The 16,424-nt window shown below is 45.0% G+C and overlaps 1 protein-coding gene across 1 annotated transcript in view; it reads right to left on the reverse strand.

Moving 5' to 3' along the window:
• OBSCN (obscurin, cytoskeletal calmodulin and titin-interacting RhoGEF) overlaps window positions 1-16,424 on the reverse strand; it is a 170,474-nt gene that overhangs the window by 98,798 nt on the left and 55,252 nt on the right. Inside the window, 13 exon segments of the mRNA XM_061997422.1 lie at window positions 260-523; window positions 1,764-2,030; window positions 3,085-3,351; window positions 4,269-4,532; window positions 5,253-5,519; window positions 6,069-6,332; window positions 6,916-7,182; window positions 7,969-8,235; window positions 10,884-11,156; window positions 13,238-13,504; window positions 14,203-14,469; window positions 15,022-15,291; window positions 16,082-16,348. Coding sequence (XP_061853406.1) covers window positions 260-523; window positions 1,764-2,030; window positions 3,085-3,351; window positions 4,269-4,532; window positions 5,253-5,519; window positions 6,069-6,332; window positions 6,916-7,182; window positions 7,969-8,235; window positions 10,884-11,156; window positions 13,238-13,504; window positions 14,203-14,469; window positions 15,022-15,291; window positions 16,082-16,348 — 3,471 coding nt within the window.

Consider the following 16,424-nt stretch of genomic DNA (forward strand, 5'->3'; position numbering starts at 1 on the left):
TACTGAAAATGCAATTTATGACTTCACCAGGGTCTTCATTAGCTGCTTCTAAACCCCATTAACACAAAAGGAAAGGGTCAGAAAACTATGGTTCTATTTATCAATCCCCAGTGAAGCACGTCCAGTAAAAGACAGTAAAAGTGGTTGATACAGCTGTCAAAATCTTAAAGCAACAGATGGGATCACAACCAGCTTGTGATCCTGCACAAGATCACAGATGGCAAGGCAGAAAAATCCCTGTTAAACTGATGTATTTTACCATGCACTGTCAAGGACGCAGTGGTCATCTTCTCCCCGCACACACACGTGTAATCTCCTGCATCCTGTTCCTCCAGGCCATGAATTGTCAGCTCAGCAGTGGTATCCTTCAGTCTCATTTTGTACTTCTCACTAGGCTCGAGCACCTTTTGCCCTTTCCTCCACTCCACTGGAGTGGGTTTAGTTAGCTGGCACTGCAGAACAACCGTCCCGTTTTCTGTGGCTTCCGTATCGACGAGTTCTTGTTTGAACAACGTAGGCAAAGCTATGGGACGCAATATAAACAGAGAGGGCATCAAAACCATTCACCAGACCTTGAGGAACTTAGGACTGGGTCCTGAGGCCAGTCCTTCACTATTACAGGAAGAAAAGAAAAATCATATTGCCTTGTAAACTGCATCTATTAGAAAACAAGTGCAGGATCTCACCAGGAAGGTTGCCACCCTGACCCGCCTCTAACATCGTCTCACGCAGCATATTCACCACTTGCAGATGACTTCAGTGGTCCTCCCTGCCTAATGCACTCTGAAATAATCTATCCTGAACATTAATGACTTGAGTTTTTGATTGAAAGTCGCTGCCCTGGATGACAACACTGCTAGCTGGAGGTCTCTCCTTTCCTTTTGTTTCTTGTTCAGAGAAAGAACATGGCACTATAACTTCAGGTGCACCTTTAAGCCACAATCTCCAAGGATGTGATGGCTCTAACATCAGGAACATAGGGGGGTTTTTGAGCATCATTGCCTCACAGTGTGCCACTAAAGTTAAAAGGGAAGCAACGTGCACAGGGAAGAAAGTGCCAGCTCAGAGGAAGGGAGGAACAGAAGTACCTTCATGTGGGAGAATGAAAAGGAATTGGAAGCATGCAGAAGATCTGAGACAAGAGTTTTACCCCTGTGCTCTGAAGCATTTTACCCTTCTCCAATGGAAACTATTCTTTCATCTGTTGAATCTGAACTGCCTCTCCTGGAGAGGCAACCAAAGCTTATTGCTGCTCACCATGGCAGAGAAGGGAGCAAACCCTGTCTCACTGTTCCTTAATTCAGGACTGGCAGCATAATGGAGTTTGTTTAGAAAGCACTGGATAGATCACAGTCCCACAAAGGAGAAGGACAGTCACCCATTCCTGAATGGGAAAACCTCTCTCTAACTGAGCTCAGGGGTTTTAAAGATCATTTCTTCGAGTTAAGCACCAAAATCCACTGACACCAGTGGGACACAGGACAAACCCTCTGAGAAACAGCTTGCTGCTGGAGGTCTGCTCACTCTTGGCCTTACATCCAAGTGTTCAAAAGTGAAGATGAAAATTTCTCACGGCTCTTCTCTACTTTGCCACAAAGCCATCCATTTGAAACTAACAGACAGTGGGAGAGGGCATGAAACACAGCCAGCAAACCAAGCAAATGCTGCAGAGTCAAACTATCAAAGCAAGTGGGGAAGAAATCTCTGAGAGCAAAGGCATCTCCTCGAGACACTGCTATGGTAATGGAGAATGGCTTTTTTACCATGGACTGTCAAGATAGCCGAGGTCTTCTGTTCTCCACACACACAGGTATATTCTCCTGTATCTTCTACCTCCAGATCTCTGACCAACAGCTCTGCAGCAGTATCTTCTTGTCTCATCCTGTACTTATCACTCGGTTTGAGTGTCTTGTTCCCTTTTCTCCACTCCACCGGGACACCGACCTTGCTCAGCTCACAGTGCAGAGTGGCTGTTGCACCATCTGTGGCTTCCCTGTTCTTCAATCCTTCTTTGAAAAACGCAGGCAGAGCTGAAGGACAGCAAGGTGAGCAGTGAGGTGTAATGCCCCAAAGGGTTAAACATCCAGGTTTCATTTTCCTTTCCCCTCTTATCTTGCACTGATTTATCAATACAAGAACACAGACTGTCTATAGCCTTCATGAACCAGCATGAGTGAAAAAACGCTATCAAGAGGGGAGGATTTAATGCTTGCAGTAAGCCAAAGAGGTGTTTTACATGGACTCAGAGTCACAAATCAATACAGACAAAGGAGGAAAATCCAATTTTTTTTCCTGAGAAATTTCAAGGAAAGGGGAAAAAAAAGATAACTTGAAATTTCTGACAAAAAAAATTGGTTTCCTTATGTGATGTTTCCAGCCACAATGGGACAACATCTGCTGTGTTTTCACATACCTCAGCAGATGACAAGACATTCTCCATTAAAAATAAATGAAACAGTAGAGTTTCATTCTCAATGTCAACTTGAAATGGAATTTTTCATTGCAATACACGGTGGGAAAACAAACACTTGCACCTGAACTCACACATCTTTTCAAATGGGTGAGATGCAGTAAAAATCAGAGTTGTCTCTGGGAACAGTCACCCCTTTAGAAGGTTTGGGCTTGCTTTACATAGGAGAGTAACTGAATGCAACTGCAACTGGCCTGCAAAAGCACCTTGCAGTCTCAGGGATGGAGTGAGGGAAGAGGAATCCAAGGAATAACCTAACCTTTCAGAGGTACCTTAAAATCCCTAAGTCAGAGTGCCTTTAGGCAAACCATTTCATTGAGCTTGAGCGTCACATGAAGTCTAATAAAGGGACTTTTAAGGGGAAAAGCAAAATTATGGACCCTAATTAGAACAGTGGCAGCAACCTGGGTTGCCTGTGCGTGTCTCTGAACCCATGCACCGATGCTCCTTCTCGTGCCACACACCCCAGCCACACTGACACCAATGGCAACAGGGAGCTGTGGATAAGGGTCTGGCAGAAGGAAGGAGATGGCAGAGCAATCAGGGATCTGTCCAAATGAGCAGAGGAATCAGGATAGTTACTTTCAGCACAAGTCTTGCTTTGTTTGTTTTACCATGTACTGTTAAAGCTGCCATAGTCTGCTGGTCTCCACACACACAGGAGTAATTCCCAGCGTCCGCCGTGTCGAGGTTCTGGATTACGAGCTCAGCAACAACCCCTTCGCGTCTCATTTTGTACTTGTCACTTGATTTGAGGGTTTTCAATCCCTTCTTCCACTCCACGTGAGCAGCTGCCTTGTTCAGCTCACAGCGCAGACCGACGCTTTTGCCTTCTGTGGCTTCTTCATCTGTCAGCTCCTTGGTGAAAAGAGCGGGCAGGACTGCAGAGTAAATGCAACACGGACACGGCGTCAAAGCTGAGAAAGTCTGACCCATCATCTACTCACTCCCACATCTCCTTGACCCTGCGTGTCACTGAAGCCACGAGACCTTCTCACACTACAGGATTGTGTTCCAATCTCTGACAATTCAAAAGAGATTTGGGTCTGATTTCAGTTTTTGTGCCCATACTATCACAAATGGCTCCAAAAGTAAGTCTGCCTGCAAACTTCAGAGAGCTAACCTGTACTTACACACCGTAAAATCAAAGGGGCAGAATCAGAGGCTGCATTTCAGTATGAGACCCAGAGTATTTTGTTTCCCTTGAGAAAAAACATCATTTCTACAGAAGGGCTTGATTCATGGCACTGCCTGTGTTTTTATATCTAGGTCCCCTTAACACAGAGCAGTTACAAGCATCTTGTCAGCTTTCTGCAGAGATAAAGCATATGCTTTGGAAGAGTTGAGCCAAAATTGATTAAAAAGGGCTGGGAACAGGATAAAAATAAAGCTATTTTTCATTAATAGAGCGCTTGTGTAGCACCATGCATTGACAACAACTTGTTCCTCTTAGGAGCAACGTGTGTAAGAGTCTAAGTTATGGGAAGTAAATACTCTTCCCACTTTTAGCTCAATACCTATGGGAAGACTTTTAAACAAGAAGCTATGCTGGACTTGGAGATTGTGTAGAGCTGGGACCTGTGATCCACTTGTCATTTGAACACAGCACCTTAGATTACAAATAGCACATCAAGAGAACAAGTGAAAGGAGAGAGAGAAGGAAAACAGGACAGGAAAAGTCATCAGCAGAAGGGAAGACAGAAAGTGTAGAGGGATCATATGATGCAGAAGAAAAGGAGGAAGAGATCTTGGAATTACAGAGGTTTACTTGGAGCACGTGCTGAGAATTTCATTTTACCATTTACTGTCAAAGCAGCTGTAGTCTGTTGATCTCCACACACACAGCTGTAATCACCAGCATCTGCCAAATCCAAATCCCGGATCTTGAGCTCCACAAAGGGACCTTCCTGCTCTATTTTGTATTTTTCACTTGGCTTGAGGACTTTATTCCCCTTTCTCCACTCGACTGGGGCTGATTTGCTCAGTTTACAGTGCAAAGTGATTGTCTCCCCCTCTGTAGCTTCCTTGTTCGACATTTCTTCTTGGAAGAGGATAGGCAAGGCTGAAGGATGCAATACCAACAGAGAAGGAATCAGCACTGGGTTGAAATGAACCGGACTCTGCTGTGAGTTACTGGGCTGCAGGGTATATGTTTAACCAAATATGCACTACTGCTAGGTGGATACAGCTGAAAGGGGGCAAAACTTCCTGCAGCAGAGAGAAATAAAGTAGTGAAAACATTATACAACATAGCTGTGCTGCCTCGAAGCAAAAAGAAAGCACAAGGGAATATTCTCTAATCATAGAATCATTTTGGTTGGAAAAGACCTTTAAGAGCAAGTGCAACCCCTCCCCTCACACTGCCATGGCCCCCACTGACCCCTGGCCCTCAGTATCGCAGCTACACAGCTTTGCAATATCGCCAGGGCTGGGGACTCCCTCAACCTCCCTGGGCAACCTGGTACAGGGGCTGACACCCCTCTCAGGGAAACAGTTCTGCCTCAGCTCTCATTTCAACCTCCCCTGGGACAACTTGAAGCCACTTCTTCTTGTGCTGTCATTCATTACCTGGGAGAAGAGACCGACCTCCACCTCACTACAACCTCCTTTCAAGTAGTTGTAGAGAGTGATCATGTCTCTTATGTCTTTTGGGCACCACAGAGCCAGGAACATGAGATCTCTACGAAACCCCACCAATGAATGATGAATGCTGGGTGACCAGCAAGGGCTGTCAGATCTGCAAAGTTCGGGGCTTCACAAGAAACACGGGCAGAGCAGTTACCATTCACTCTCAAAGCAGCCATCGTCTCCTGGTCTCCACACACGCAGGTGTAGCTCCCAGCGTCTGTCAGGTCCAGATCTTGGATAACCAGCTCAACAAAACGCCCTTCCTGCCTCATTTTGTACTTGCTGCCTGGCTGCAGCCCCTTGCCATCCTTCCTCCAGTGGACGGGCCCGGCGGCCCGGCTCAGCTCGCACTGCAGCGTGGCCGTCCCGCTCTCCGTCGCTTCCTCCTTCCTCAGCTCTGTCTTGAAACGGACTGGCAGGGCTGAGAGATGCAGAATGAAAAGGGATTGCAACCTGAGGCCTTGCCCAGATCTCTGGTCAGAGGCTGTGTTGTGATTTGTTGCGTGACTACATGAGCTTTATTCCAACACTTTTATCCTTAAAACACAACCTGCTTTTTGTGCCTTGTAACAAAATAATCTCTGGTGAAACCACAGTATGCATGGTCTGGATTAGTCATGGATACAGATAACAAATTATTCATCCTCACAAAGGTGATGAACCCTCCTTAACACAAAATCCTAAGGAATCTTACGTTCCCACAGCAGTTCAGGGAAACACACGTGCATGTCAGCACCCTTCGCTCAAGGAAAGGTGAGACGACAAGACAGCACACACGAAACATTGGGCATAATGAAAGTTGATCATGGGTGGAGGCTGGAGAGAGGAGAGACACAGCAACATGAAAAAGTGGGAGGGTGAGAAAAGAAGCGGGACAAAGGTAGAAGTCGTGAGGGAACGAGGAGCAAGAAGGAGGGAAGCGATGGACACAAACATCCCAGAGTTTCACGGGTTATTTCTGGCTTTTTACCATTCACTGATAAGGCTGCTGTGGTTTTTTGGTTCCCCACTACACATGTATAGTCTCCAGCATCCTTTGGGTCCAGATCATGGATGAGCAGCTCAGCCACCACGCCCTCCTGCCTCATCCTGTACTTGTTGCTCGGCCGCAGAGGAACGTGCCCCTTCCTCCACTCCACGGGGGCCTCTCTGCTCAGCCGGCATCGCAGGGTGGCCACTCCACCTTCCACAGCTTCCACGTTCTTCAGCTCTTCTTGGATGAGCACAGAGACAGCTGAGGAATGAAGTGGTATCATTTTACTTCAGGAGCACCGTTACCAACTGCTGAGCTCACGTGGGACTTACAACCAGAACCAGCTCCCTTGGCAGAACTGATAAGCTCTGACTTACCTGCACTTCCAGGACTGTAATTGCATTTACAATGGCACACCAGGAGTTTGGGAGGAAACAAAACAATTCTTTCCCAATAATTAGAATACCAAGGTAATTACCCTTCTGCTGCATAAATGCTGATGGGCACAGACCTGTGAAAGTGAAGTGCTGAGAAAGTGCAGAGGAGAATTGTGTGTTCTTTAACAAAAGACCCTTCTTACCTTCTGGCTCAGTGCTCAGACAAGCACCTCTGTCTAGAGCAGAAAGCAGAGCTGTTATCTCAGAGGCAAGGAAAGATACCTTATCAGGTATATTTGATTGCTACATTTTAACATCAAGTTATTGTCCTAGAAAAGAGAGAATACAATGGACCCAGCCAGAGCTGCCTTTTGTTGCACTGAGCCCTTCACTATAAATGAGCAGGAGGAAGCAGGACCGTGGCAACAACAACAACAAATGGTCACAAGCAGGTGTCTTATTCCTACCATGGATTTTGACTTGGGCTGTGGTCTGCTGGTCTCCAGTGTCACAGGTGTATCTTCCCGCATCTTCTGGCTCTGCATTATGAATCACCAGCTCTGCCACTGTCCCCTTCTGCTTCATTTCATATTTGGCACTTGCCTGCAGCGTGGCTTCTCCCTTCTTCCACACCACAGTGGCATCAGCTTTTGTGAGTTCGCAGCGCAAGGAGACAGATTTCCCCTCTTCCATTTCGGTGCTCTCCAGGGCTTTCTTAAACAGGACAGGCACAGCTAGAACACGGAACCAGGAGTTAGGACATATCCTCTTGGCCTGCTCCATAACAAATGCCCCATGATAGCTGTCACCTCTTAAAACCAGTCCTTTTACAAATGACCCTCCCTCAACCGTGTAGCATCAAAGTGGTTCTTCTCCGGAGAAGGAAGAAAACTCTCCTCCAGATGTTTTCCTCTCACTGTAGATTCCTTGGAGCATGGGGGAAGTTTCTCTCATCTTTAGTAAACACACCCTCAGAGTCCTCTGGGCAATCCCACCTCATGCAGAGCTGCTGTAGGGCTCTGAGACTGTTCATACTATACTATACTATACTAGTAAAGGTAGTGTGTTTCTTTAAGGGCACTGAGGAGTGCAGATGACATCTGAGAGCCCTTAAAGAGGATGTTTTGGGGAGTGTGGGGCTCTAAACATTAATCAGCTGGTCACTTGCAATTTCCTGGGGTTTGGACTTATGTTTCATGTTCATCTCTAAATCCAGTCTCAGTCCCAGCCATGTGAAATTGCTGATAGGTCAGGAACTACAGCACTTTGGGTAGAGAAAATGAACCCTCTCCACTTCTTTATTTCTTGCCCAGTGGCAAGATACAGATTTAACATCCCAGATACATAATGTATGTATTTCATTCATTTAACCTCACAGGTGCTTACAAGTGTGCAATATTACCTTTAAATTTTACCTGTGAATTCTTGGATGGCACTGCCACAACAAAGAGAAATGTTATGGGACTTTCCTGGTGAGCAAAGCATTAAGAAAGCTTGGGAATGTATTTAACTCTGCCTACCATTTACTTTCACCTGAGCAGTGGTCTTCTGTTCCCCAGTGCTGCAGGTATAGTCCCCAGCATCTATTGATTTGACATCTCGGATAATGAGCTCTGCCACGGTGCCATGCTGCTTAAACTCATACTTCTCACTGGCATGGAGGACAGTGTCTCCTTTCATCCATTTCACTGGGGTATCAGGTTTGCTGAGCTCACAGGTCAGCTTGACTTGTTTTCCTTCTTTAGCTTCTTCGTTTTGGAGCTCTTTCTTGAAAAGAACTGGTCTTTCTGAAAAGGAAGGGAACAGGTGGGATTGGAAATCACGTTTTGCCTTTTTGTTTCAGACTTTGCTATTCAGATACAAAACCCACAGGAATGGAAAAGCACTGAGGGGCAGCAAACAGATTCTTACAGCTCACATCTGGCTGACAGCAATCTACAGCAGCAAAAAATATCTGAGGCCATATGTTTATTTTCCTTTTACCCACTGTCTGTACTACTGAAGACATTACCAATATTACTGTTGGCATTGTCAGCATCAGTGTAAGATGCTGTTCATGACACAGTGTGTTGCAAATGGGTGGCCAGAGCTGGGCCACTGGCACAAAAACTGCAGAACTTCATTGAGATCAGCTGGCACGTAACACAGAGGACACGGAGAAAGAGCAAAGCACTTTCTGTCATGACCAGCACTATTGATTTCTTATTATCAAACACCCACAACATATTTTTATCCAACATAAACAGAGACTTAAAAAACAGCACAATGCAAACACAGAGAGGAAAGCACAGCTGTAGGGGAAAGAGTCCCTGGGGAGAGTCCTCTGCAGGCTGCCACAGCCTGGGATTCAAGGCTTTCAGTTGAGTAGGGGAAAGTGCTACTGTTGAGCACTTGGTGGGAAAAAAACCCTTCAACTGAAATTTTGTCCCCTCAGACCATGAAAAAAACAACCCAAACAATTTCTTCCTGGCTTGTGCTGTCTTATGAATACATAAGTCAGCTACTGATGCCTGATGCAATTGTCTCATGGCTACTGAAACACTACAGCCCATTTTTGTGTCCCCTTCTTAGCTCTACATTGGGACTCAGTGCCACGTGGCTACTCATTTGATTGAGTTTCTTGCTGCACTTTTCATTCTGTTCTTACGACCCTAATAGATAAAGAAAGGCTACAACAGTGCAATTTGCTGTAGGAATCCTTATGACTTGAGTCCTTCACGTCTACAGGGGATCTGAATGCCTGTGTTTAAATGTTATGTCCATCCACACCCTTCTCTGTGAAGGGGAAAACGGGGCTGGTGTGTAACATTACTAATGCCTTTTTCCTAACAGAATAGTGTTCTTCATCAAAGGTGAGAGACAGGCCTTACTGGAGCCAACACAGATCTTTCCTTTGTGAGTAATGGGTATAGTGAAAACACCTTAGTGCTACAGGAAGACATCAGGACTGCTGGGCATCACGTCATTACATTATCTTTCCTTGCACAGCAGACCTCAGCCTTCAAGGTTTCTCTAGCATCACACCAAAACCATCTGAGATATTTCAGAAGAGGTGTGGATCTTCAGAGCACAAGTAATCTGTGAGATTTACATCCAGGATTACTTGTGTCAAATCTACAGGTCAAGGTTAGTAACAGGTATTTTGGTGTTTATGACTAAATCCCTCAGTAGGGCATCAGTAATGCCATAAAGTGTTGATTAGTAAGATATCTAATGCCATCTGGGAGAAACTGAGAAGACAATATCCCTGTTGAAAAGCACAAGATCTCTCCTCTACCTTGCTAAATAGGAGCAGGGTGGGGGCAGGATTTTCCTAAGCTTATTTCCATGTGAGCTGATTAGTTTGAATATTGTAACTGAAAGTGGAAACATTAATTCTGCACAAAGTGAGGTGCAATATGTATTTCTCAAAGCCAGTCATCTAGAGCAGGTCCCATCAGTATGAGTCCTCTACAAACCAGGCAGAAAGCTCAGACTGGTCACATAGGGTGTCTCTAGAATTGCTGGAAGATGACAGACACCTCCAGAGGCCAAACAGTCACTTTCAAATTAAGCCATTAGGGCAGAGAAGATGCTCTCTGGAAGTGCTTGGCTGTGAACACAGCTTACAGGAGCAGCCTAAGCTAGATGCCAGCAGCTAAACTGGCCAAGGTACACTTCATCCTTTCTAGCTTCAAGCCTTTTTTGCTTCCTAAAAATCCAATCAGTCAGTTACAGTAGCATCACATATTAGTGTTACCAAGAGGAATCAGCCCTTTGCAGATAAGACATTCCATTTGCCTTCAGAAAAATCCGAGATTTGGGCAAATCTTCTAATTCTGAAAATTCTTTGCAAGATATATGATGATTCTGACAAGGATGGGAATACCATCTGACACAGTGAGGACTCTGTGTTTTAAATCCCTGGGCAGCGAGATACATTGATGTTTCCAGTAAGAAAACACCTCTCTAACTGCACTCTCGGGCTGCCTGGCATTCATTTTATTCCCTTGTTACAGAAGTAGATCAACACTGCAGGTTTAAGTCAGCTTAACTTTTCCAGAGAAAACAATTAATGGTAGAAAACATGCATAAGAGTGCCTTGAAAACTAAATGAAAAACCTTCTTGGTTGCACTTCTTTGCTTTTTCCCCCTGAACTAATCGATTTCTCCTCATTTATCAAGGAAAATTGTACAAGGCATTTAATGTACCATCCCTACAGTAGAACATTCCCATCTAAGGTCCAAGAAACACACTAAGAGCTGTCCAGATTACAAAGTATTCATTCCTCAACTCTAGATTCGTTATGTAACTCATGTTATTCTTGAACATATACAGATACACATGTCAGGGCCACCTTTGTGGCATTTCTGTTCTTTCTTTTACCTATTCCCATTAATCCATACTTATTTCTACACATTCTTTCCTCTCCTGCAGTTTTTATGATTGAATTACCTTTAACAACCAAACTGGCAGATGTTTTCTTATCACCAGCTTCAAATGTAATGACCCCCGAGTCCTTCAGGGAGAGCTTTTTCAACGTTAGCAAGTGATATCCACCAGGTCGAGACTGGATCTCATTAAGTTCATTGGTATGGAGTGGGGTCTTATCCAAAAACCACTGCACTTTGCTACAGTCTACAGGAGAGATTCTGCATTTGAACATGGCAGATTCTCCTTCTAACACAGTGACATCTTCGAGGTCTTCTGTTATTAGCACTTTCTGGCCTGAAAGGAACATAGATACATCAATTACTGGAACCTTCAGTTTCTAGCATGAAAATTGATATGGAAAACTCTAAGACTTGCCATATGAGTATTTCAAGCAAGAAATATGGTCACATTACAGAAAACAAACACAGTTCCCCCGTTATTGAACACAAAAGCTGTTCACAGGAAGGCAATAGATACAAGACACATATCAAAACACGATGAAGACAACTTCAAAACAGGACACACAGCGGAACAAGTAGCCAGGAGAAGGCAAATCCAGTTTCTTCTAACAAAGCTGCTTGGAAAGGCTGAAAGGATGGATCTCTAACAGCATCATGGGGCTCTAGACATCACTAAGCAGATGATCCCTGCCATGAAAACCCCTCTGTTCTTCTGGAGTAAATATGATTTACTTTCTATGGCATAGGACCACCCAGCTCCCATCTCCTTGGAGCTTAGTCCAACCATAAACTGAGTGGGAAGTGGAGTGTCTGACTGCAGCTTTAGCAAAAAGAAACAAAGCAACAGCCCTGAAAACATATGTCTGTATGGACATAGATAGATATACAGCTAATGAAACAAACAGATAAAGAAGGTTATCACTATATACACAGATATATCTGACTCTGCTCCTAGGCACAAAAGCAGTACAGGGAATTTTTACTTTTGTCTTGAGCTTTGTGACAGAGAAGCAACTTTTTCACTCAGAAAAGCTGGTGTTAGAAACCTCACAGTCAATGCATTTAGGTCGTGAGGCCATGATGGAGATTAAGCACACTTCTTTGCTTCTCAAGGCTGCTCTAGCAGATGCTCAGAGGTGGAGGAGTCTGGCTTTGCCACCTAGTCTTTAATAACTGATTATAATAATTAGTAAGCCACTGCAGCTCCATGTGACTGTTTTTCAGTTGTTCCTCATATTTGTTTCATGGCTTCATTGGAGGCTTCTGCCAGTTGGGGCTCCAGTGAAGGAACTGGGAGGATCAGTGACAACCAGACATCACCCCTTCCTCCTAAACACTATCCTGCTGTTAGCATTAGCCACCACAGATCATTTACTAGCTGTAGCATCAAATACAACTGCTGGGTTGATCTCTTCAGATGGAGATTGGCTTGTACCCTTCATCTATAAGATGCAGAGGGACAATAAGTACTTTAAGATCCCTGGACCACACATTTAACCATCCTCTCCCAGAAACCACTACTGGAAAAAGGCATCAAGGGACATGGAGAAAAGCCTGGAGGCAGAATCACTTTTCCCTTGTGTAATAGCAGGCACTCTAAACGCCATCCACCATGTTCTCACATGAGAACATCAACCAGTCCTCACATCAGTACTTGGGGATTTAAATCACACCCAAAGTACTCTGGATGTAATCACTTCCAACAGACTGCTCTGCACATCCAGATACACGTTGCTCTGCTTGTGTTCACCTGCCCTGTGCAATGTGTGCACACCAAGAGTGAGATGGAGCCAGAGATCAGTGGATCTGCTACCTATAGCATAGAATGGTAGGGATTGGAAGGGATCTTTAGAGATCATCTAGTCCATCTCTCCTGTCAAAGCAGGTCCACCTAGATCAGGCCACAAGGGAACATGTTCAGGTGGGTTTTGAACACCTCCCAAGAAGGAGCCTCCACACTCTCCCTGAGCAGCCTGGGCCAGGGCTCCCTCACCTCAACAGCCAAATAGATTTTCCTTATGTTTAAATGGAACCGTTTGTGTTCCAGCTTCATCCCATCACCCCTTGTCCTATCACTGGATACAACAGGAAAAAGTGTTGCCCCAACAGCATCCTGTCACCCACCATTTAGATATTTGTGAACATTAATGAGCTTCCCCCTCAGTCTCCTCTTCTCCAGGCTGAACAGCCCCAGTTCCTGCAGCCTTTCCTCATAAAGAAGATGCTCCAGTCCCCTGATCATCTTGGTAGCCCTGTGCTCATCTCTTTCCAGCAGTTCCCTGTCTCTCTTGAGCTGGGGAGCCCAGAACTAGACACAGGACTCTGGATGAGGCCTCTGAGAAATAGATCTGCCTCTGCACAGAACGTTCCCTGTTGTAGACACGAGACGTACAACCACATTCCTCTGATGCCTACCTTGCACCACCAGCTTGGCTCTGGACTGGGCATCACCAATGTCACAGGTATAAGTGTCACTGTCGCTTTTCTCCAAGTTCTTTATGGTCAGCTGGAGCACTTGTCCTTCCTGTGTAATCTCATATTTCCTGCCAGCCCTGAGTTCAGCCATGCCTTTCCTCCAGACCACAGAGCATGCAGCTTTCTCACTCTGGCACGTAAGAACTGCAGTCCCGCTTTCATCCACTTTCAGATCCGAGAGTTCCTTGACAAAATAATTAGGTTTTTCTGGAAAAGAAAAGAAAAGAGATAGATTTGTTACCCAAACAAGCCCTGAGCACACAGAGAAGTTTTAAATCCAATCTGCCCACACCTGCAGAGTCACAGAACGTAGCATCATTTGGGTTGAAAAAGACCTTTAAGATGATCAAGTCTGACCATTAACATAACTCCAGCAAGGCCACCACTAAGCCATGTCCTTAAGTGCCATGTCAGCACGAGTGACTCAACCACTCCCCTGGGCAGCCTGTGTCAGGGCTTCCCAACCCTTTTGGTGAAGAAGTTTTTCCTAATATCCAATCTAACCCCCCCCGGTGCGACTTGAGGCTGTTTCCTCTCATCCTATCAAGTGGAATGGATCAAATAAAATCACCAAATCCACCCCCTGTCACAGGGCATGTGACAAAATCTTTCCAGGGACGTTTGATGACACTGTACAGTTACTGCTGAGGTCTTGCAGACCATGTACAGTTTTGATCACTTGTATTCAAACCAGACTAATTCAACCTCTCAGTTCTGACTGGCTCATTATGCAGCACATCAGGTTCTTCAGCATCTACAAGATGTTTTGTCAAAGTTGATTTAAAAGCTTCTAGTTTTTTGAAAACTAAGAATTGATCCTGTTGAAGAAGATGAAAGAGAACGTTTCCCACAGATATTTACCCCAACTTCTGCACATGCCAGCTCCTATCCATGCTTCAACTGACCTTGCACTGTGACCCTGGCTGTTGTTTTAGAGACTTCAGTCTCACAGGTGTACTCCCCACTGTCCTTGACTGTGGAATTGTGGATGATGAGAATGGCTCGTGTTCCCTCCTGGTGCAAGTCGTATTTCTGGCTTTTTCGGATGGCTTTGCCGTCCTTGTACCACCTGATGCTCACATCAGGTCTTGACAACTCACAGCTCAGGCTGATGTCCTGCCCAGCTGCTGATGTTTTATCCTCCAGCTGTTTTGTAATCTCAGTAGGTTTTTCTAAAGAGGGAAGACAAAAATAAAAGGACTTTTGAACAACAACCCTCATCACTATGTCATTGGGATTTTTGCAGTTCAAACATAATAGGAACATAGACTCATAGAATGGTGGGGGTTGGAAGGGGTCTTTAGAGATCATCTAGTCCAGCTCAACCCCTCTGCTAAAGCAGGTTTCCCTCAGGTCACAAAGGAAATATCCAGCAAGATTTCACCAATGAACGATTCATATTATGTTAAGAAAGGGAAGGTGGGAAAGCAGCCTTGCTCATCAGTGCACATCAGCTGCACTTGTGGGCTCTCAGTGAGTATCAATGATTGCTTACAGCAGCTGAGGACCTGTCCTGATGGCAAAGTGTACTTTGCAATTGTGAATTTTTCAGCCTCTCACTTGTGTTTAAGGAAAACATCTCAATGCTTCGAGGCTCACACAGAAAGCCGCTGTTCACTGTGGTCACAACAAGAGCTTGCCTTCATTGGTTTGCTGAGCTGCTCTATGGAAAGGCACCCCAGAAATCAAACCTTTCAAGATCACAATCTTTCTGATCTCATTACCTTTCACAACGAGAGAAGCCTTGGAGGTGAGACCACGGGCAGTGAAAACAACTTCGCCGGCGTCACCAGGAATCACGTTTTTAATGCTGAGTGTGTATTTCCTCCCCGTGTTAGAGGCTCTGAACCTCCCACCACTTTCCACTCTGCTCCCGTTCAGCATCCAGCTGAAGTCATCAATGCTCTCATGGGACAAAATACACTCAAAAGAGCAATCTTCTCCTTCATAGATTTCGGTGTTCTTCAGCCGTTTGGTGACGCCAATGTTCAGTTCTGGAAGGCGAAACGTAGGTTAACACAAGGAGAAGAGGCTTTTGTGACTGACATGAGTAGTAGCACTGACATTTTTAGCTCATCTGGTTCATCTATTGGATTGGCAGGACAATATTACATTCTTTACAGGAGTATTTGACATGAGAAGGACTTCTCAGACATTATCCACTCAAAAATCTCCACAGAATGATGGAGAAAGTGACACGTGAACCTTGTGGCTTTGCTCTGGGAGCAAAGACTGCCTGAAGAACATCTCACTCAGAAGAGCCAAGGTTCAATAAGCTAGAGAAAAGCTGTCAGACAGGAAGCCTCTGGGATGCTGTGTGAGGTTTTTCCCCGTGCTGACATGAGAAATGACATGTTTATATTTGTTGTTACCATCCTACCCCTCCTGGTGTTCATATCAGACAATCTCAACACTGGACTCAATATCAGTTGGAAAGCCATGAACAATTCTCTTTCATTCAAGCAGTCACTTGGAATTAAGAGCTCAAAAATGTGAAACACAAGCTCTTTGGGGCTGGCTTCTTTTTATTTTGGGGTTGGGGTCTTTTTTAGAAGGTGTTTGCTTTCCTGGGTTGTTTTCTGTGCCTTAGGGGTGTTGAGCTAGGAAACATTACCACCACCTTCTTGATGGAAACTCTGGCTATACTTATCTCAAAGAGTAACAGGGATTGTTCAGACATCAGCATGTTATGTGAAGCTTATGAAGGAGTAAATGTGAGACAAAGTGACCAAGCCCACCCATATTTGCAGCACCCCTTGGCTGGCCATCACCTACAACACTTACCCTGAACGCTGACCTTTGACTTGGCAACATCAGTGCCAATATCACAGGTGTATAAACCCGCATCTGTCTTCTCAAGATCATGGATAAGGAGGCACAGGGTCTTCCCAGACTGGATCTGCTCGTACTTGTTACCAGAAGTGAGCTTCACACCATCCTTTTTCCAAACAGGATTGACTTTCTCTTTGGAGACTTCACATTCCAGTTTAATTACACCTCGCTCCTCACCAAAAACATCATCCAAGGACTTCATGAAGACAGCAGGCTTCTCTGAAGGTGAACAGGCAAAACAGACAGCAACCAGGATATTTCAGATGGCACCAAACATTTACAGAGTCCTTGGCAA

The sequence above is a fragment of the Colius striatus genome, chromosome 5 (genome assembly GCF_028858725.1).
Source record: "Colius striatus isolate bColStr4 chromosome 5, bColStr4.1.hap1, whole genome shotgun sequence".
Classification (NCBI taxonomy): Eukaryota; Metazoa; Chordata; class Aves; order Coliiformes; family Coliidae; genus Colius; species Colius striatus.